The sequence below is a fragment of the Pelodiscus sinensis genome, chromosome 1 (genome assembly GCF_049634645.1).
Source record: "Pelodiscus sinensis isolate JC-2024 chromosome 1, ASM4963464v1, whole genome shotgun sequence".
Taxonomy (NCBI): domain Eukaryota; kingdom Metazoa; phylum Chordata; order Testudines; family Trionychidae; genus Pelodiscus; species Pelodiscus sinensis.
In genome coordinates, this window is record NC_134711.1 from 28,788,169 (window position 1) to 28,811,670 (window position 23,502).

General features: G+C 42.4%; 1 protein-coding gene across 9 annotated transcripts in view; it reads left to right on the forward strand.

Annotated features, from left to right (window-relative positions):
* CPNE8 (copine 8) overlaps positions 1-23,502 on the forward strand; it is a 215,527-nt gene that overhangs the window by 185,603 nt on the left and 6,422 nt on the right. For 8 of the 9 annotated variants that reach the window (XM_006120408.4, XM_014572184.3, XM_025183253.2 and 5 more), the window contains 3 exons: positions 3,637-3,739; positions 17,139-17,196; positions 22,676-22,749. In XM_006120408.4, the coding sequence (XP_006120470.1) occupies positions 3,637-3,739; positions 17,139-17,196; positions 22,676-22,749 (235 nt within the window). Of the gene's footprint in view, positions 1-3,636; positions 3,740-17,138; positions 17,197-22,675; positions 22,750-23,502 lie in introns of those variants that run through there. The other variant, XR_012903542.1, reaches the window with a different exon arrangement.

The following is a 23,502-nucleotide window of genomic DNA, read 5'->3' on the forward strand; positions in this document are numbered from 1 at the left end:
AAAATAGGGCTATCCCCACATGAACCTGTTTGCGATAGCAACAGGAAGTGTCCCCATTTTTGCTCCCTATTCAACCACATCCCAGGGTGTCTGAGGGATGCTCTCATGATCCCTTGGCCTCGGGGCCTGCTGTATGCCTTCACCCCCTTCCCACTGATCCACTGTATAATTCTCAGGGTCAGGGAATTTCAGGCTTTTGTAACCCTGATGACCCCAGCGTGGCCTCGTCAGCATTGGTTTCCAGCACTTCTTGCGCTCTCAGTAGAGCAGCCTCTAACCTTCTCCCTGTGCCCAGACCTAATCTTTCAGGAGTTTGGCACACCATAGCATCCTAACCTCCTCTCTTTGCACCTCATGTCATGGAAGCTCCATGGCTGATGGCTATGAAGAGGCAGTGTTCAGACCAGGTCTAGGCAGTTCTCTTGGGAAGCCATAAGCCTCTCACTCGGACCTCTTAACTGGAAAAGTGAAAACTGTTCATTCTCTGGTCAGAAGGTATGGGATTCTCGCCTATGGAGGCCCCTGTGCCTGCTATATTGGATTATCTCTTGGGTCTTAGGCTCAGGCCCCTTCCTCAGTACAAGTGCACCTAGCTGCCATCTCAGCCTTTCATTCAGGCTCAGTGGCAGGGCCTTTTTCTCATATCCCATGGTACATTGTTTTCTTAAGGAGTTGGATAGGGTCTACCCCCAGGTACGCGAGCCCTTGCCCTCTTGCAACCTAAATCTAGTTCTCAAAAAGCTCATGGGTCCCCCATTTGAGCTGTTGGCAACATGCTCCCTTCTGCACCTTTTCTGAAAGATGTCTTTCTTGATAGCCATTACTTTGACTAGGCGAGTGTCAGAACTGAGGGCCCTATCCGTGGACTCCCTGTACATGGTATTTTTAAGGATACGGTCAGGCTGTGCCTTCACCCTGCCTTTTTGCCCAAGGTGGTGTCTTACTTCCTTGTTCACCAGGACATTTTTCTTCCTGTTTTTTACCCAAAGCCCCATAGCTCTGGGACAGAGCAGCTCTACACACTCTTGGGGTGTGTCTAGACTACATGGCTCTGTCGATGGAGCCACGTAGATGAGTGTACTCAGCAAAGGGAAATGAAGCGGCGATTTAAATAAACACCGCTTCATTTACATCAAAATGACCACCGCGCTGTGCCGATCAGCTGATTGTCAGCACAGCGCGGCAGTCTAGACAGGGATCAGCTGACCCCAGATCCCTTTGTCATCAAATCCAAACAGTAAATGGCCTTGGAGTATCCCATCAAACAATGCACCATGCAAGTGAGAAGAGAGCAGACATGGTTGTATGTTTTGTTTTTTTTAAAAACAGGATCTGACAACAAAGGGATCTGGGGTCAGCTGATCCCTGTCTAGCCTACCGTGCTGACAATCAGCTGATCGGCACAGCACGGTGGCCATTTTGATGTAAATGAAGCGGCGATTATTTAAATCGCCACTTCATTTCCCTTTGCCGAGTACACTCATCTACATGGCTCCGTCGATGGAGCCACGTAGTCTAGACACACCTTTGATGTGAGATGTGGTTTAGCTTTTTATTTAGAGAGGACCAGACCCGTCCATAAATTCCCTCAATTGTTCATATCTATAGCAGACAGGATGAAGGGCCACCCTGTGTTGGCCCAGTGTATCTCATCTGGGTTCACAGATTGTATCAAAGTGTGCTATGAGCAAGTTCCGGCTCCGCCCATTACTGGCCCAAGCATCTTCCATGGCCTTTGCAGCCCAGGTGCCCATTGTAGAAATTTGCAGGGCAGCTACCTGGTCATTGGTGCACACTTCTGCAAACCACTATGCCATTATGTAGCAGGCCAGGGAGGATGCTGCCCTGGGCATGGTTGTGTTTCAGTCTGTCTCTCAGTAGGTTTTAGTCTGTCTCTCCTGGGGTTTTAGCTTTGGAGTCACCTAAGTGGAATGGACATGAGCAAGCACTAGAAGAAGAAAAAATGGTTACTTACTTTCGTAACTGTGGTTCTTTGAGATGTTTTGCTCATGTCCATTCCACATCCCATCCACTTTCCCTGCGTTGGAGCATTCCAGAATGAAGAAACTGAGAAGGTGGAGGGCCAGTGGGGGTATATATGCACCGATATAGTGGCGCCACTCCACGGGGTTCCCCTACTGGCCTGACAGGTACCACTACGGGAGAACTCTCCAACAATCCATGCACACGATGCACACACACCTAAGTGGAATGGACATGAGCAACACATTGCAAAGAACAACAGTTACGAAAGTAAATAACCATTTTTTCCAGAACATGAAACCGTAGTCTAGGGAAACAATGTCACCCAGTTAACCATTGAAGTCCAGATTCTTTCAGGCAGTTCCGTAAACAATCACAGACTGCAAAGTTACTGGGACGATAGCTCCTAAGTTGTCTATTCAGTTACTAAACAGCACATTTAGTATTGCAGATATCACCAATAACTACTTATACATCTTAAATCTCAGGTTTTGGATTGTTTTTTTAATGTGGTTGATTTATCTCAACAGTAACACTGTTGGAGTATAGTCTTAGTTCCTTCCATGTTGTTGTAACAAGTATTTTAGTTGTTTAACAACTGAAATGCACAACATGCTACTTTTGATTGATTTGTGCCTTGATTAAACTGAACTTTCTTAAAAGTTAATTTCATTCCCATATGGCCCAAGAATAAATCTGTAATTATATAGCTCAGAGCTTTTTCCTTATTTGTTTAAAATGTAACTGAAAAACAACAGTCACAACTATTTTGAACTGTGCTGGTACCTGGAAGTTTGTCTTTCAGTTACTCATTGCAGATTGCTGATGCATCTTACACCAGTCCAAGTATATAAAGTTTATATCAGGCTTAAACTCTACTAGATCATGGAGTAAGGAATCGAAGGCATCAGATTTGGGCAGCCACAGAGTGGGCCAGCTCTGCAGGCAGCAGCACAAAAGTAAAAGTGACAATATAATACCCACAACTTCCGCGCTGCTGCTACTGTTGTCTGATCTCCCTTCAGAGCTGAGCATCAAGCCAGTAGCTGCTGCTCTGCAGCTCCCCAACTGAAAAGGCAGTGCTACCACTAGCAGCAGTGCAGAAATAAGGGAAGCTGAACCATAATCCCCCTACAATAACCTTGCAACCCCTGCCTCCCCACAACTCCTTTTTGGGTCAGGACCCCTTCAATTATAACACAATGAAATTTCAGATTTAAATAGCTAAAATCATGAAGTCTACATTTTTTTTAAATCCTGTCCGTGAAATTGCCCAAAATGGAAAGTGTTTTCTTATATGGCCCTACTAATAGTTAATACGCTTCTAAGACATTACCAGATGCTACATTGCCTTGTCTACCACTGAGGCTCTAATCCATCAACAATATACTTCTTACACTTCTTGAGAACTTTGTTCAGTTGCTTCTGCAGTTATCTGTTAACACATAATTATCGCATATGCCACAGTTACTTTGTTATAACCTACTCCGCTAAAGGGAGAGTTGATTGTTTCAATTATGAATGTTTTTTTTCTTTTGAGGGGCCTAGCATAGACCTTCAATATTACTTTTTTTGTAAGCAATTGAATTATGAAAATATAATTTGATATATTAGACTGCTTTCTGTTACAATTTTTTGTTGCTGTTCTTTCAGATATGCTTCCTCGGTAAAAGATGGCTCCCAGTATTTTGTTCTTCTCATTATTACAGATGGGGTTATTTCAGACATGGCTCAAACGAAGGAATCTATAGTTAATGTAAGTTCTACTTAAATTTGGATTTCTATTTATTTTGGACCGTATGCTCTTCTTTCTAAATAATTAAAATGGCTATGAATAAAGGTCAAGTGAAACTAACTATGAAATCTTAACCAGCTTTATCAAATCAGTGGTCTGAGGAAACTTGTGGTCTAGTTGATACTACAGAATGATTGTGCAGTCTAGAAATAAATTAACTTCTCAATCCTCTTTATATCAGACGGTTTTCAAAATGGGGTGTTCTCCATCTCTGTGTCTTTTGTGGCCTTAAAATCTATGAATGAAGACCATAATTTTGCTATTAGCCTGGTCTCAGGAAGAACCCTTAGAAAAGCTCCTTTACAGAATTATTTTCCTCAGAGTGGCATGTACTGTATGTCTCCTTTTATGGCAGAGCTTTTACACAATTTAAAAAAAAAGATTTTTAACTAAAGTCAGTTTCTTCAGTGGTTTTGAAAGTTTTTCTTCTTAAATCATCTAAACTTAAATTATTTTGGCTTTCTGCGAAGGGTTTGAAGGATCCTCTATTTTCTGAAATGCAGACAGAAATGACAGGCTACAGAAACTCAGCTCCCACATTTTGTGTAGGCACACTGGATCAGCACAGATGAAATTCTCTTTGATGAAATATGGGCATTATGGCATGGAATCATGTTTGTTTTTCAGAATCCCTTTGCTTCTCTACCACACATCCTATTGCTACCGTTTCCAGACAAGCAAGAAAGTTTCCCTGGAATCTCCTAAATCTCAGCTAAGACAAATTTAGAATAGGATCAGCACTAAGACTAAGGTTGTATATATGAGCTTCATACCTGAGAATATTGGCTGCAGTTTTTATCGTGGATATCAGTGGTCAGATGAGTCAGTTGAGGGGGGGGGAGGAGAAATCTACTTTGAACTAGATTTCCCTTCTTACTTTTTTCAAGAGAGATGTTTCATTTGACTGATTTGCTATATGTTCAAAAAATCCAAAGATTTGTTGGGGGGTGGTTGGGGGGGGGAGGGACAACTATGGCTCCATTTGAAGAAACTAAAATTGCTATCCAACATCTGATTATCCTTCCAAATTCTTTATTGATAAGCAGTTCAGGAAGTACTGAAACAAAACATCCACTGAAGCTTTAAAGAAGGAATAGGTCCCTTCCTCCTTTCAGCAAGAGAATCTTTAAACTACCATATCTCCTCAGTTACACTTTGAACCTGGAGGAACAGGGCGATCAATCGTAGATTACAGAGAATAGGACATTGTTGCCTTTCCTAAGAATTGGAGAGGTTGTGAGTCTCCGGAAAAACCATCCATCCCCAAAACCGTCTCTTGAGGTTTTCCAAGACTGGAGACATCCCCCTGCCCAGCTCCCCCTACTCCAGAGGATTTCATAGTGTGCCATCATCTGGGAGTGAGCAACCTTAGAAAAAAATACTTGAGACAGTCAAGGAATGATATTAAATGTGACTCACTTGTTGTCATAGGGACACGTTTATCAATTACTCAAAAGAAATTAGCCAACACTATGAGACCCTTTGAAGCACCAGAAGATGAAGAGTGTAATAGACTATCTTCTACATAATAGAATTAGTTTTGTGGTGATCCAAATCTTTTGTAACGGATACAAGATTCCACTAGGTTCTTTGTTTTGTAATGGGAAGTATAGCATGAAACCCATTCAGCAAATCCATATGAAGATAATATTACAAGTGGAAATACAGTCAAATCTCAGTTATGAATACTCCAAGAATGGAGGTTTTTCCTAACTGTGAAATGTTCATAACTCTGAACAGAATGTTGGTTATTTTAAAAGTTTGCAACTGAACAGTGACTTCTTCAAAATTTTACTATTCAGAAGAAAACTGCTGCTTTAACCATCTTAATTTAAATAAAACAAGCTCAAAAGAAGTGTTCTAACCTTATTACATCTTTTTAAACTTTCCCTTTATTTTAGTAGTTTACATTTAATGCAGTACTATGCTGTATTTGGGGGGTGGGGGGGTGGTTTTGTCTCTGCTGCTGCCTGATTGTGTAATTTCAGTTCCAAATAAGGTTGACCAGTGTTCATAGTAATTTTGAGATTCTACTGTACTGAAATCCATCATTATACCACAGGGGAAACTGACAGAATTGTTGGGGATGGCAACATGCTCCCGGAAGGCACCACACTCCCTCAGTTAGAAGGGGTGGGACTGGAGGCAGCCTACCCTCAAAGCAGCAGGCCCTTGTCATACTGCGTGTGCCTCCCTTCCCCCTAACTATATCTCAAAGCTGCCTGGAGCATGCTGTGCCTGGGATTCTGGCCACGGTCACCGAGAGACTGGTCATCAGCACAGATACCAGAACTCAGGGAGAACATATCTGGATTTATGTGTGACCTTTAAATTATGCAAGTATGAATATGGCCCAAAGGAGATGTGGAGTATGACCTGTCTCAAGACAGAAAGGAGATTTTTGAGTCACTGGTTAGGTAAATGGTGAAGGGCAGAAGGTTTTTGTTTTATGGAAGAGTGGTATACTTTCTGTAGGGAGAAGGAGTTGTGTAGGTTTCATGGCCTCCACTTCACTAGAAGGCGGGGACCAGTCTTCTCGTGACTGGCTGACTAGAATAGTCAGGAGGAAGTTAAACTAATAGCAGTAGCGGAGGGTAAAAAGAGGGACGATATGAGCACTAAGCTCAAAGTAGAGATGTTCAGAAAAAATCAAGGGGAATAAAGGGATATGAAGAGAAAAACTTCTTGAATTTTCTATACACCAGTGCTAGGACTATAGGTAACAAACAAGAAGAATTGGAGTTTCTCACTTATGAGCATAAATTTGATCTAGTTGGTATCACTGAAAGCTAGTAGGATGCTTCTTGCTATTGGAATGTTAAAATCAATGGATTTAGGAAGAATCAAGCAGGCTAAAGGGGAGTCTGAATGGCATTCCATGTCAAAATGGCATTACCTTTTTCTCACTGATAATTCAGAAGACAATTATCTTAAGTGCATATAAATCAATGTCAAAATAGATAAAGCACAAGAAAGGGTATTAGTGTCTATTACAGACACTAGGGGTGTGTCTAGACTACATGCCTCCTTCGACGGAGGCATGTAGATTAGCCAGATCGGAAGAGGGAAATGAAGCCGCGATTAAAATAATCGCGGCTTCATTTAAATTTAAATGGCTGCCCCGATCTGCCGATCAGCTGTTTTTCGGCAGATCGGGGGAGTCTGGACGCGATGCCCCGACAAAGAAGCCTTTCTTCATCGACACAGGTAAACCTGGTTTCACGAGGCTTACCTGTGTCGATGAAGAAAGGCTTCTTTGTCGGGGCATCGCGTCCAGACTCCCCCGATCTGCCGACAAACAGCTGATCGGCAGATCGGGGCAGCCATTTAAATTTAAATGAAGCCGCGATTATTTTAATCGCGGCTTCATTTCCCTCTTCCGATCTGGCTAATCTACATGCCTCCGTCGAAGGAGGCATGTAGTCTAGACACACCCTAGGGAAGAGGAGGACCACCTCTTTTAGCATTTATCTAGAATGTATGGGGGGGAAGGACTATGATCATGGGGGAATTCACTTTGAGTGACACATTTGGGAACCTCATGGTGTTAATACTAAAACATCCTAGAATCACTGAACATAATAGGTGACAAGTTCATATCTAAAGCAGTGTTTCAGCCTACAAAGGGATTTTTATTACAGATTGATAGAAACATAGAACTTGGAGGAACCTCAAGAAGTCATTAAGTCTAGTGCCCTGCACTCATGGCAAGACCAAGCACCATCTAGATCATCCCTGAGAGGTGTTTGTCTAACCTGCTCTTAAAAATCTCCAATGCTGGAGATCCCACAACCTCCATAGGTAATTTATTCCAGTGCTTAACCGCCCTTACAGCCAAGAAGTTTTTCCTAATGTCCAACCTAAACCCTTGCTGCAATTTTAGCCCTTTGCTTCTTGTCCTAGTTCTTATTCTCTCTACTCCTTCCTAGACCCTAATTTCCCATTTTGTATCAGTGCAACTGAATATTCCTTCCTAAGTGGAGTACTTTGCATTTTTCCTTGTTGCATTTCATCCTGTTAACCACAAACCATTTCTCCAGTTTGTCCAGATCATTATGAATTATAACCTACAGTTCAAAGCACTTGCCACCCTTCCCAGCTTAGTATCATCTTCAATCTTCATCCTATCATCATCCTAACAGTTAGAGTAACTGATTACAAAACTAACTGTTAGGGGTAACTTAGGTACAAGTGATCATGACGGGATCATATTCATAATATATAAGCTGAATATGAAGTCCAGAGTAGTAGTTGTGTATGTTTATACACACTTGTTATTTTAATAGAGAAAATTCACAAAGCTTAAAAAAAACCATAAGCCAAATCAGCTGTGAGGAAATATTTAATCAGAAAAATGTGAATGATTGGGAATCATCTTTACTAGATGTCCAAAAAACTAACTTCTTCACAAGTGAGAGAGTACAACTTACCGGTTAAAAAAATTACTTGGTTTAGAGGAAAAGTAAAGGCAGCCATAAAAAAAAAAATTGGGGAAAAAGAATATAACATGGAAGAAGAGGGAAACTGGTAGTAATGAATACAAATGAGAAGTTAAGAATTGGAAAAAAATCATATGGAAAGCTAAGGAACACAAGAAGATCTATGTCCATCAGAGTTAAGAACAATAAGGAATTTTTAAAATATATTAGTAAGAAAAATCCTCATAGTGGTATTAATCCATTAGATGGAAATGGCTGAAATATCAATAATAATGCAGACAAGGAAGAAGTTTTCAATAAGTGATTCTGTTCTGCATTTGGGGAAAAACAGATGTTATAGTTTAATACTATGGTGATGACAGAACTCTATATTCCACTAGAATCTGAAGTATGTTCAACAGCAGCTACTAAAATTAGATGCCTTTAAATTAGTTGGTCCAGATAATTTGCATCCAAGAGTTTTAAAAGAGCTCCCTGAGAAGTTCCTTGGACAAGTGTAAATTGTCAATATGTTCTGTGGTGCTGGAGAAATTCCAACAGACTAGACTGGAAGAAAACTATTTTCCCATTTTAAAAATTGGCTCAATAGGGTGTCATAGGTAATTATAGGCCTGCCAGCCTGCTGTTGATCCAGGGTTGGGTAATGCAGAGGCAGATTCAAGACTCAATTAATAAAGAATTAAAGGAGGGTAATGTAATTATTGTTTATGAAAAACGGATCTTGTAAAACTAGCTTTGTATCTTTTTGATGAGATTACATGTTTTGATTGATAAAAGTAATAGAGTTGACATAATGTACTTAGACTTTTTCCCAAATGCATTTGACTGGCATTGCATGACATTTTGATTAAAAACTAGAATGATATAAAATTAGTATGGCATTCATTAAATGGAATTAAAAACTGGACAATTGTAAGTCTTGAATAGAGCACGTGTATTTCCAGTGGGGTCCTGCAAAATTTGGTTCTTGGCGCTAAACTAACATTTTTGTCAATGACCTGACAGAAAACATAAAATCAATATTGATAGTTTGAAGATGACATAGAAATTAGAGGAATGGTAAATAATGCTAGCAAACAATATGTATTTGAATATGGCTAAATGTCAATGTATACATTTGGGAACAAAAATTTAGGTCAGACTTACACAATAGGAGACAAAGCAGTGACTCTGAAAAAGATTTGGGTGTTATGATAGGTAATCAGCTGACTGTGGGCTCTCAGTTTGGTGCTGTGTCCAAAAGAGCTAATGTGATTCTGTGATGTAGAACCCAGAGAATGTGAGTGAACCTGCAATTCAAGAAGGATGTTGATACATTTGAAGGGGTTCAGAGAAGAGCAATGAAGGATTAGAAAGCATGCCTTAGCAGTGGTCTCCAAACTTTTTAAACCCAAGATCACTTTTTAAATGACAGGCCAAGATCTATCGCCCCGCCCCTTACTTGAAGCCCCGCCTCTCTATTCTCCTCCTCTCCATCACTTGCTATCCCCAATCCTTATACTGCTGCTTTTTTTTCTTTTTTTATTCTTCTGTAGGAAGAGGTTTTTCCAATATTTGGCCTGTCTACACTGGACCAAATGTCAGAAAAAAAAACCTTATTTTGGAAGCCACCTTATTCCTTGTGGAAAGAGGAATATAGGGGTGACCAAAAGAGCCTGTTTGCTCTTCCACTAAAAAAGCGGAAGAACAAACGCAACCCTGGATGCAGAAGAGTTTTTCTGGGATATCTCCAGAATCCTGAAAAACTCCTGCAGTCTAGCTGGACCCTTGCTGTGTTGACAGGATGTGTAGGCTCTGGAGTGGGAATGAGGGATTTGGGTGTGGGAAGAGGTGAAAGGTGCAAGCTCTGGGAGGAAATCTGGATGCAGGAGGAGGTGGCAGTGGAGAAGGGGACACTGGCTCGGGGAGGGGGCTCCAGGCTGGGTAGTGTTGGGATACTAAGCAAGCCACAGGCTTGCAGATGTGAGGGTGCAGGAATTTGGGTTGGGGTATGTGAGGGGCTGAGGGCATGAGGTTCCAGTGTTTGATAGGCTCAGATCTACGGTCTGGGGAAGGGGGAGTGCAGGAGTGGTTGTGGCCAGATGGGGGCTTGGCCCCAATTGGGGGTTTGTTGGCCAGGCTTCATTTTTAAATAGAATACTATGTTAAACACAAAAAGTTTCTGCATTGTCTTTATTTATGAGAATGGCAGGGAACCTGCCTTGAGTCAGGGGTCACTGACCCATAGAAAAGTCATTTGGGAGCAGGGGACACAGTACTGGGGAGGAATGCTAGTGGGTTCTGGAGCAGGGAACAGGGTGCCAGTGGGGGCAGGGGAGAGGGGGCAGGGTGCCAGGAGAGGTTTCTGCAGCAGGGGACAGGGTGCTGGGGGGGACAGGTTTCTGTAGTAGGAAACAGGGTGCCAGAAGGAACTGGTTTCTGCAGGGGGGGCAGGGTGCCGGGGGACAGGTTTCTGCAGCAGGGTCGTGGAGGCAAGGGAGAGGGAACAGGGGACCAGGAGGACGGGGGACAAGTTTGGGGCAGAGGAGAGGGAACAAGGTTGGGGGCAGGGAGTCCCCTACACCAGCCATGGAGGGAAGCCTCCGACCTGCGCTCCCTCCGGACTGACCGCAGGGCAGCCAGGCTGGAGTGAAGAAAAGCGGCTGCCTGGCCAGCTGGCCATGGTGCTCAGCCAGGGTGCCACCAAGCTCCACGTGGGCAGGAGCAGAGGGGAAGCCGCCCAATCAGCTGGAGCGCGGTTCAGCCTCCTCTGGGCTGAATGCCACATCCAGCAGACCAGGCAGCTTCTCCTCTGTGCCAGCCCACGTGGAGCGTGGTGCACCCTGGCTGAGCGCCATGGCCAGCTGGCTGGGCAGCTGCTTCTCTTCCCTCCAGCCCGGCTGCCCTGTGCTCAGCCCAGGGAGGCTGCGCCTAGCTCCAGCTGTGAAAGCCACGGTCAGCTGGCTGGGGTGTTTCAGCCCTCCCAGCTCCCACCATTCCTCGCAGCTACTCACCTGTGTTGTTGCTCAGTGAATAGCTGCTCCTCTACTGTAAATGTACTGTGCAGATGTGCAGTTGAGAGGGCTCAAGAGCTACTCTTAGAGCCCCTGAGATCTACCGGTAGCTCACGATCTACTGGTTGGTGACCACGGCCTTATAGTGAGAGATTAAAGGAGCTCAATCCATTTAGTTTAAAAAATAGAAGGCTAAGGAGTGATTTGATCACAGTCTGATTATCTACACAGGGAACAAATATTTAATAATGGGCTCTTCAGTCTATCAGAGAGAAATACAGTAATTCCTCATTTAACATGTGCCCGCTTAACAGTTTTCATGATAGCACGATTTTTTGGGGGAATGTTTTTTGAATTACACGACCATCCCCGGAATAACACTATTTCCCCAGCCAGCCCATTGCCAGCTGCTGCATGGGGCTTCCCCTGCCTCCCCGCAAAGTGGCGGAGGGTTCACCACTCACCGTGCCATTCCCTGGTGGTTCCCCCCTCGCCAGATGCAGTGAGGATCCCGGCAGACTTGTCACAGGGACATACTCCCAACCCAATCCCACTCCCCTCTCCTCCCCTTCCCTTACCTTCCCCAGAGCCAAACACCTCCCCTCCCTGCTGTAACCCAGTCCCCTTTCTCCCCCAACCTTATATCCCGGTCCCAACAGACACCACCACTTGAAACACAACCCCCACCTTTTCCATTATTTTCAATGGGAAAATTGACCCCGCATAACACGTTTTCAGTTAACATGATCATTTTCTGAAATATATCTATAGTGTTAAATGAGGAATTACTGTATAGCATAATACAATGGCTGAAAGCCATAGCTTGACAAATTTGGAAAATAGATAAGATTAAAATAATAGAGTAATTAATAATTGGAAAAATTATATAGAAAGGTGATAATCTCAGGTGACTAACGTTTGAGATGGGTGTTACAAGGAATATAAGTCAGAACAATATCAGGTGAAATAAAAGGCATGTTAGTGTTTTAGTAGATAACCGATCCTGGGGTCAACAGTTTTTGGAAAGACCAGCCTGTATCTGCAGCCGTATTCAAGAGTAAAAACTGACATTCTCATGATTATTTCCACATGAGCACTGGGAGTCAAACAGGTTCCTGTTATGATCTTGATCTGTTTGTAGAACCGATAAATGTTGCCCCTCCTCTGCCTTGAAGTGTGGCATAAGTCCTCTCTCTTCCTAGAACTGTAGAACCTCAGAGTTGCAAACCTCTTGAGAATGGAAGTTGTTTGTAACTCTGAAATATTTCAGACTCTGAACACTACGTCATTGCTGTTCTTTCAAAAGTTTACAACTGAACATTGACTTAATACAGCTTTAAAATTTTACAATACAAAAGAAAAATGTTTTTAATAGTCTTAATTTAAATGAAGCAGGCACAGAGCAGTTGCCTGACCTTGTCAAATCGTTTTTAAAGATTTCTCGTTATTTTTAGTAGTTTACATTTAACAGTACTGTACTGTATTTACCAGGGCTCGCCAGCCGCGTGGTTCTGCGCTCTGTCTCCCCCCTCCGGCCGGCCACCTTCCCTCCCGTGCGGTTCCCCCCCCCCGCAACTCCCCCTCTCCCGCCCGTGTACCTCCCCCACCTGTGTGTTCTCCCCCACAACTTCCCTGCCTGTGTACCCCCCTTGCCCAGCTGTCCCCCCCGTCTGTGTGCCCCTGCCCACTGTCCCGCGACCACCTCTTCCCCCTTCTTTTCTCCTCCCCCAGCTCAACCTCTGCCCAGCAACCCTGCACCCCACCTCCTACTGGAACCCTGCTGGGACCCCGTCTCCTCTTCTCCCTCCCCGTCCCGCCTCCCTGCTGCCCACCTGGATCTCCATCTTCTGTCTGGCTCTCTAAACAATTCCCCCTCCCGCTACTTTCAGGGCCCTGAACCCTTCCCCCCCACACAAACACCTGCCCAGGAACCCAGCCCCCTTGTGCTGTATCCTGACACCCTCACGGGGGGAGGGAGGGCAGCCAAAAATGTTTTTGCTTGGGGCGGCAAAAAACCTAGAGCCTGCCCTGGATGCAGGGAAAGCGGGAGGGGCGTGCAGGGTAATGTCATGGGGAGGGCTGTTCTCAACCCATTTCCCGGGCCTGTTTTGATTACCAGTCCACCCCATCTGGTGTTATAACTCTGAAGTTCTACTGTAGTTGTTATCACCAGTATTAGGAGTGACTTCTTCCCTATTATCAAGTGTGTGGGATTCGGGGAGGTGGGGTTCTGTGCCTGTACCCAAGTGACTGCTCATTGTGCCATACACAGAGGTAATAGCTCTTAAGAAAATCACTGCTAGTACTATCTGGCAATGGGCTTAAATCTGATACACAAGGAATATTTCTTCAAAAACTACAGTTAATTTTTATTTCAGGATTATTAATCAACACTCTGTTTTTATCAAGAACCACCATCTTCCCAGAGGACAGCTTATCTTTACTCTTATTGGAACAGTGGGAGGTGGCGGCTATTTTGAAACACTTTCAGTTGAAAGTACCTGTAGCCCCAGTTCCATTGAGAATAATAGGAGATGCCAATCATTTTGAAAGAGGTTAGCTTTGGGTGTAATTCTCGGTTGAAAAATATTATTTGTTGGTCCAGTTTCCCTGGGCAAATCGCTACCCCCGGTACCAAGCTCTTTGAGGATGAGCATTGCAATAAGCCTGGCACCTCCAGTGCAGTACTGCCTAAGTCATTGGTACCACACAAAAGGACCCACTCTAAGCCCAATCAAAAGCAGTTGGCACCGGTGGCATCAACCTCACTGGCAGAATCTGACATCTTCTGGACACAGACTGGCACTGCACACGGCTCTGGAGATGGCATCAGATGTGGCACCAAAAAGACCTGCACCGAAATGCCACCCCACAAGACATCATCTCTGATGGTGCCTGCAGCACTGAGTACCACATGCTCAGCCTCAGCACTGCCACCACAACGTCCACAGCACTGTATGTCCCATTTCATCCAGGCCTCATCAGCAATGCCATCTCCATGCTCATCAGTGCAGTCCATTCACTCACTGAGATCACCAGTCCCATCAGTCTCCCCCAGTGAAGCTGGCACTGAGCCACACAGACGCTTCTCATCTCAGCATTCAAATCCAAGTCACCTTCGGAGTCTCACTCCTCCAGACATCCTCACCCTCCTTCACCAGCACATGATATTCACAACATTGGACCACTCCCTCCCCCCACACACACACCCCTGGGTTTCTTGGTCTTCTCATAGGAGCCATAACACTGCTCTGTAATCAACATCAAAAAGACCACCTCAGTCTTCTCAATCTACACCATCAGTCACAGCACCGAACTCTCCCTATTCAATCTGACTTGGACAACTCTATCTGAGGGGGAAGAACCCTCTATACAACTCTTCCAGACGAGGCTATTATTTCTACCACCCCTCCTCCATCCGACAATTCTAAACAGTTCCAAGAACTTTTTAAAAGAATAGCCCTGGCACAAGAACAGGACTTGCAGGAAGTGCAAGAGAAACCATATTGCCTTTTAAGTACTTTACAGTTCCCCACATCCTCCAGGATCTCCCTCCCAATGGATGAAGCCATTATGGACCCTGCTGATAACAGCATCCATTACCCCCACCAACAAGAGGGCTGACTGCAAGTATTTTATAACACCTAAAGGCATGGACTTTCTCTTTACACATCCGCCCCCAAACTCCTTAGTAGTCGACTCGGACACAGGGCAAAACAGCCTAATATGAGGTCCAGTCCACGAGACAAGGACCATAAACAGATGGACATCATGGGTCAGAAGCTCTATTCTTCAGCTACCTTGATTCTTAGAGCAGCAAATTACACTGCTATGCTAGATGATTATGATTACTTCAACTATTCTAAACTCCAGTAGCACAAGAGGCCGATTTTGATAAATGTCATGCATTAAGGGCATACCATCTCCTGCACAGCATTACAGTCTGCCATGGACATGGCTGACACTGCTGCCCGGATCACAGCCTTGACTGTCGTTTATACGGAGAGCATCATGGTGCACCTCCAGCAGAAAGTTGAAGACCTCCCCTTTGACAAGACCAACTTATTTGCAGCCAAAACAGATGAAGTCCTTAGAATCATAGAATCATAGAATAATAGGACTGGAAGGGACCTCGAGAGGTCATCGAGTCCAGCCCCCCGCCCTCAAGGCAGGACCAAGCTCCGTCTACACCATCCCTGACAGATGTCTATCTAACCTGTTCTTAAATATCTCCAGAGAGGGAGATTCCACCACCTCCCTTGGCAATTTATTCCAATATTTGACCACCCTGACAGTTAGGAATTTTTTCCTAATGTCCAATCTAAACCTCCCCTGCTGCACTTTAAGCCCATTACTCCTTGTCCTGTCCTCAGAAACCAAGAGGAACAAATTTTCGCCTTCCTCCTTGTGACACCCTTTTAGATATTTGAAAACCGCTATCATGTCCCCCCTTAATCTTCTTTTTTCCAAACTAAACAAGCCCAGTTCATGAAGCCTGGCTTCATAGGTCATGTTCTCTAAACCTTTAATCATTCTTGTCGCTCTTCTCTGTACCCTTTCCAATTTCTCCACATCTTTCTTGAAATGTGGCGCCCAGAACTGGACACAGTATTCCAGCTGAGGCCTAACTAGTGCAGAGTAGAGCGGCAGAATGACTTCACGAGTTTTGCTTACAACACACCTGTTGATACAACCTAGAATCATATTTGCTTTTTTTGCAACAGCATCACACTGTTGACTCATATTCAACTTGTGGTCCACTATGACCCCTAGATCCCTTTCCGCCTTCATTCAACGACCCTCCGGACTCTGGGCATGTACATGCCACCTTTCCATAGAATACGGTATAACACCTACCATGGCCCAGGGAACCATACTGACCACAGTCCAGATATGACTTCTGCGACTACCCTCCCTCCTTCCCCTGCTTTCAAGCCTTCTTGGTTCAGTGGCAAGGGTAGAAAAGGAATGGAGGGGGTCATTTTTTTCTCATAGTTTTATAACTTCAGATCACCCTTCTTTCCAGAGAGTATCTGGGAGAGGTACAAACCTTGTTCCCTTCTTACTTCAGGCACACAGTCTCTCTCCACAACTATTGAATGACTATTGTCAGTTCTGACATTTGCTTGATGGATTTTGATTTTTTTTTTCAGGCAGCTAGTTCCAGACCATTTCCTTAAACTAGCAGATAGTTTGTATTGTCATCAAGGAAAGAGAACCTAAAATATTTGTATATTTACAAATATTTTGTTCACATAAAGCTGTATGTCATCTGTTTTATAGAATAAAAATATTCATGCATCTATTCTTTATAAAAGCTTTAGCCTTTCACAATTTTATGTTACTCATACCATTTTCTTTTTTCTCAATCTACCAGCTAATTGATTTAATTAACATTTCTTTTATGGGAGAAAGGCAAAGTCTTATTTCTGAGAGTCTTGAAGAATAGAAATTGTACATGTACAGATAAAAGGAAATTATTTGCTTTCAGATAACTATATAGTATCTTGAAATTCTATGTACTTTATTGTGTAGTGTGTTAATTAAGCATCAAGTTCTACCATTGAATGTACATTTGCAACTCTGATTTGCATTGATTAATAAACTGCTGTAGGAATATTAGTTGTGCACTCTTAATGTCCCTTAATAGAGTTTTTCATTTAATCATATTTTATCTGACTCATAAAAAGACAAATTATGGGGAAATAAAACCAAAACTCATAAGAACAAAATGATCAACTGTCATACTGCCTTCAACCAAGATGCAACATAAAGCCAACAACTTACATGTATTTTTCTTTTGTGATTGTTCCTAGTCCGCCTCAACATAAGAACCTGTGCATATTTTAAATTAAATTATCTTTTACATCCAGAAAAATCTCTTCAGATTATATTGTGTATTAAATCTGTTTCCTTCCTGTTTTGAAGGCTTCAAAACTTCCAATGTCAATAATTATAGTAGGAGTTGGACCAGCAGAATTTGATGGTAAGTGTTCTGGTATCAATATGCTTTTCCTAAAATACTTATCCCTTATATTTCAATACTATATGCCTTTTCAAATAAATTCTGTTCTTTTAAAGGACAGCGTATTATGGAACAAGCCATGGAAAATGTTGAAGTTTCCAGCTGACTTGATGATTGATAGCTCAGCATGCTTATAGACCAGCATGTGGAGTTATATTGCCCCAAGGGCATCAATTCAGTTCATAGAACTATATGTGGGTTATTTCATTTTATAATGCTCCACAAGTCGTTATGTAAAAAAGAGAAGAATAGAGAAGTATAAATGCTCAAGAAGTTTTGCTGGACAGATTATTAGTTATCCGTGCAGTTACAGTTCTTCCAAACTTTTAGAGCAGAATCCTCACCCTTCGTTCTCAGACACAGAAAACCCAACATGAAGCCAAAGCAATGTCTAAGCTGTAGATATGCATGCACCCGCAGTGGAATTGCCCCAGCAGTCTACAAAGCTGTGTCTATGGCAGGTATCAGCACTTTAACACAGTGCTGGCAGGGGATGAGCAAGAAGTGTCTAATTGGTCTACAAATATAAGATCTATTGAATGTCATTCCTTTGACCCATTCCAGGGCTGGAGAATGTCGGCTATAGTAGATATTGCAGCCCTGAAGTTGCCGTTTTAGCTTCATAAAATGTTGGTCCTATATTTCGACTTGTCAGAACTCAATTGTTACTTTTTTCTATATATTTAACAAATAATAACAATTTTTGTTTGAAGCATTTTTCTATGTTCATTTATCATATTTTCCACTGTTGTATAAAATTATGGGTTTTAAGCAATTTTTTTCTTTTTGTTTCTATCTGAATTTTCATGCTTGCAGACAAATGGTTTCTGTCAGGCAGTAATTATTCAATGGCAGTAAATGTTGAGATTCAAAAAGTTAGTTTGATAACTATTAAAACACAAATTGTCAATACTAGATATCAAAATATACAAAGTAAATATCCTTGAATCAAAAGTTAATAAGTTCTCAAGCAACATTTTTATTACTTTTCGTGTTTATACATCTTTATTATAATCGATGAAAACATTTTTATTGGATTCATGTTGAGTGAAATTGACATTTACCAACATTTATTGATTAAAACATCTTATCCTTCCATGCCTGCTTATGTTTGTATAAAATGGATACATTTTCATTTGTCTTCAAGCAAAAATAAGTCATTTGAAATATGTACCGTGCATAAACATTAAAAAGTATGGCAAGATTTAAAATGTCCAACACTAATAAAAGATAGAACTTGTAGTTCATGTACTTATAACTGTCTGTCATAGGATCAAAGAAATGGCCAGTGGTCCAGTTATTGCTATATTTTATCTTAAAATGCAACTGTTACCAGATGCATTGTAAAAGGTGCACAAAACCCTGAACTGGCCACTAATGGAATAACCAGCCCATAGGAATTTTGTTCTCAGCCTTTCACTTAGAAGTTGACTTAAAACTAGGGCCGTCCTTACCAGTGCTAGTGCCCTACACAGCCCAACACTGATACACACACCCTGCAGTAGGCAGCTGCTGAGGCAGAAGCTATGTGGAATAAGGGGTTGCTAACTTTTCCAGAGCAGATGGCCTGGATGCTATTTGCTGCAGTGGCATTCAGTATGGGAAAGTTGTAAATCCTGGAGCAGGACATAGGAGGGAGGCTTATGTGCAGCCTCAGAGCAGCAGGCAGGAGGCACGGATAGCAGTAGGCTGGAGGAGCAGAGTGGCTGCACTTCTGGAACTTTGAAGGGGAAGCCACCTCTTCTCTCCAGCTGCCGGTGTCACAGCACTCCTGCCCCCTCTCCTCTGGAGTCCTCCAGCCCATGCTTCTGCCACTCACCATAGCCTAGTGAGTGGGGCTGTGTTCAGAGCCCGTGGAGGGGTCCTAAGGAATGGGAACGAGAGCTGCTGAACCAGTGCTAAGTCCATATGGTTGGGGCCACCAACACTGAGCCTGCAGGAGGTGGAGCAGCTAAGAGATGGGGTTGGGGAATGCCAGAGCCCCAGCACAGAGCCCCCAGGAGGTGCATCCGGGCAATGGGGCCAGAGCCAGCATTTCCCACAATCCCATTCTGCTCTTAGGGCAGCTTAGGGCACTACTAAATTTGGGGCACCAGAATGGTGTCCCAAATTTAATGGTGCCCTATACAGCTGCATATTCTATGTATACCTAAGGACAGCTCATCTTATGCCTAAGAAAGATAAAATAAATGTAGAACTCGGGGCCCAGTAATGAAACAACAGCAAAGATCACCATGAATAAGACAACACTGGGAAAATCACAGGTCAGCAGATTAAGGTACATAGTATCAAGTTTCACCCAAACTTAGTCTCCAAAATTAAATCAACCCATTTTTTACAAATGCCAGTGCTGAAGATGCTGATCTAGGTATCGTTGCCCACTGCAAGGATCAAAATGCATGCTTTGCAGGACTTGTAGTTCCCATTCACCTTACTAAAGAATATGGCAATGGTGAATATCTAGTTGACCACATATGTACAAACCAGAAATATTATGTATTTTACATTTTTCTTTTAATCACTCATGCAAAATTTTCCATGAATCTTGGAAAGGGCTTTCTGATATTAGGTGGGTTTGGGGGTTAGACCAGCTTAAAAAGGTGGATGTAATGTAACAGAATGTTTCGCCTTCCTCTGTAGCATGGGGTACAGATCACAGCTAGAGGATTCTTTGCATCTTGGGGTCTTCAAAGTATTTGAAGGTTTCAATATCTGAGATATAGGTGAGAGGATTATTCTGGGAGGGGTGGGTGAGATTCTGTGGCCTGCACTGAGCAGGGGGTCAGACTAGATGATCATAATGGTCCCTTCTGACCTTAAAGTCTATGAGAACATTGACAAACTATTCTTCTAGAAGAAGAGTCATCTTTTTGTCTTGAACTGGGAGAAGCTAAGTATTTGTCTTCATTCAGAATGCCTAACCATGGAGATTGGGGTGGGTGGGAGAAGACTGAAAAACAGGAGACTCCTAAAAATCATCTGCTTTTAACTACCATGAATCTCCAGAACATTTTCTCCCTGTGAAAGCAATTGGGATCCATCAGTTATAGGACTACAGGCAGTCCTCCCAAACAGAACCCACAAACTTAAATACAGTTTACAGCTATGAGTGAAAAATTATAATCCAATGGTGTGGGCTGATCAGAGCTGTCCAAAACTTGGGTTTTTCAGTTAATTGATATTCAGAGACTGGATTAATTCCAAATTGGACTAAAGCCAAATTTTCCTAAATTTCTCATGAACCAGAACCCCCAAAACCACTGGAAACACCAGCACATGGTACTTTCCAAATATCCTGCCCCCGATGCCAGCCACTCTGACTGGGATTGATGCTATCAGTTTCACCATGACTATCAGCAGGGGAACTAGCAAGAATGGGAGCCTAGCTACTATTGAATGAAATTGACAGAATCTGTGTTCTGGGACAGACTCACCAAGCACATTGCCCCAAGTTTCAGATCCCAAAGCTTCCAGGCACCTTGGCCAGTTGGCTTCATAGGCTGCCCACTTGGGGTTTCGGCAGCCCAGGGTGCAGCTAGCCCAGGCATCTCAAAGCCCTGGTCCAAGGCCCAGAGCAGTCCATATGGCAAGGCTGCCACAGAGCCTGGAAGCCCACCATCAGACATCCAAGATCCAGGTCAGCAGCAAGAGGCCTGGAGGCCAAAAGCATCTAGGGTTGCAAGCCTTCCATCTCCACAGTAGTCCACATGGTAATGCTACCACAGACTCTGGTAGCTGGGGATCCTTGGTCTCAGAGCAGTCCTTGTGGTGGAGCTGCAGACCCTGGAAGCTGTTGGGCAGTCCAGGGTCCCTGTTCTGGGGCAGTCTAGATGGTGGGGCTGCTTTGTTTCTGTGGTCCCTGGGAGAGAGGGGTCACCAGTTCCAGGGTAGTCTACATGTCAGGGTTGTTCTGGAACCAAGGACTCTAAAAACCCAGGGACCCCAGCAACCCACTAGGTAAATTGGCAGAAAACCTTTCAGTGTCCAACAGACCATTGTCTGTGATTCACCTAAAGTTCATTAAACTGGACATTTCAGGTTTTACTAGTCAGACATTTCCTTTCAACGAGTTCTACATAAACTACATATGAACCAAATTATCTCCATCAAGTTGAGCATTTTTAAAGATTTCAGAATATGGTGCATCTCATTAAAAATATAACATTTGTGCAATTAGCTTTTAAACAGTTTTTTCAAACCATCTACATAGAATAGATATGACACCATAAAACTCCATAAAAGTTGGAGCTCAATTCAGTGGGTAGCACAAAGATCACAACACTTTCTGATGATGTCTGGAAGTAGTTTACTTATGGTAAAGGAACTTACGGTTGAAGGTAAAAAAAACTTCTATCTTCCTTGACTTTAGTACTATGATCCTATAGAAGAAAATCATTTACAAGAAGGACCTAATCACTTATGGTATTTCTATTTCAGTTTTATCATTAGCTAAGCTTCAGGTGATACCTACAGCATTGATAGCCTCCTCAGTGAAATTGATCAAAAAATTTTAAAAAAGGAAAAAATGAATGAGACGAATTGGAGGCAGTGGATTTGCACAGGTGTCAGATCAGAATTTGATCTTGCACAGGTGCCAGATCAGAATTTGACCTGCAGAAGTCTTATTACTGGTTCTGATGCGCAAGTAAGGAAAAAAATCAAACTTTACTTTGTATTCAAGGTTGAGTTCATGGGGCTGGCATTTAGGGGGGGAAAAAGTACTTCCAAGCTGAGCACATTTGCCCTCAAAATCATTCTGAGACCATAGACATGTGGTGCCAGTTTTAGTCATTTTTCAGAATAGAGCATCACATTAGTATTTTCTAATTCTGTAAGTGTGAAATATGATTATGTTACTGTGCCATAGATGTGTACATGCAAATCAGTTTTGCCCTGTCAAATTATATACATAAACACTGACCAAATTCCTTACCTCTCAAATGTTACATGACCAATTTACTACCATAATCTTCAAGAATTTGTTAGTACTAGACAATAGCAGTCATTACATTTCCAGATATAAGTTTGAGTCACTCCTAACTCATATGATACCAAAAGATGTAAACACAGGCTAAGGAAAAAGGTTTCTTTACCTGGGATAGAAATAGAGAAGTGTTTTGAAATGTATTTTACCAATAAAATTTAGAAATGTCGTAATGACTTTCCATACCAGGATTTATTTTGTACTAGAGAAGTAAATAAAACTATAATACAAGAAACAGATTGTTCTGTGAATGTTAGGAAGGTGTAAATTAACTATTGTACCTTATACATTTTGTATAAGGGATCTTAAGAGGTGCCTTAAATTAAAAGAAAGAAAAACTTCTTGTTGCTCTAGTTTCAAAAGGCTCTAAAATGTATTGTTGATAACATAGTTTTGTTGGATGACTGAAATGGCAAGTGGATAAACTACCTTTTTTTTTTTTTTTTTTTTTTTAAGCTATGGAAGAATTGGATGGTGACGTAGTCAGAATCTCCTCAAGAGGAAAATATGCAGAAAGGGATATTGTACAGGTGAGATGAATTGTTTATTACTCTTATTTAACTGCTAATATGAATTGATAAAAGCAAAAACAGTTCAAATTGAAGTATTTTGTATGTATGCATTAAATATTAGTTGATAATGTATTTTGAAGAAGATTTTCAAAACATCTATGCACCTCTTAGTATCATCATTCATGTTAATAAATCAGTTATTATATAGAGATGAAATCAAGACAAGGAAATCTGAGTAACTACATAACATTAGAATGAATAACAACCTTTTATCTGTTTCAGACTCACAATTTAGTAATGTAAAACCTTAAATAATGTGCTAGATATACATGTTCCTAGAAAACAGTGTGTTAAATGAAAACTCTTATATAAATTGAAGAATAAATGGGAAAACAGGGTTACATTCCCAGAAATGACAAAGTTGTAGATGTTTTGGATGCAGGAGGAGGTGCAGGGCGCAGGATCTGAGAAGGGGCTTGGGGCAGGAGGCTTAAGGTGCCGCATCCAGGGGGCATTCATCTCGGGCGGCTCCCCATCAGTAGCTTCCCGAGTCTGCTGCTCCTGCTGGCATCCCTCCAGTTCAAGCTCCATTTTGCCATATTTTGGACTATCTTTTGGTTCAGAAACATAGGCGAGTTTTTAGTTCCATAAGTGTACATTTGACAACTATCTCTGTTTTCCACCTCTTGTGGATAGCCAATTAATTTTTGCAAATCCTGTGCCCATCAGATTTCTAAAAAGTTTTTGCAAATTATATTCAGAGGTTCACAG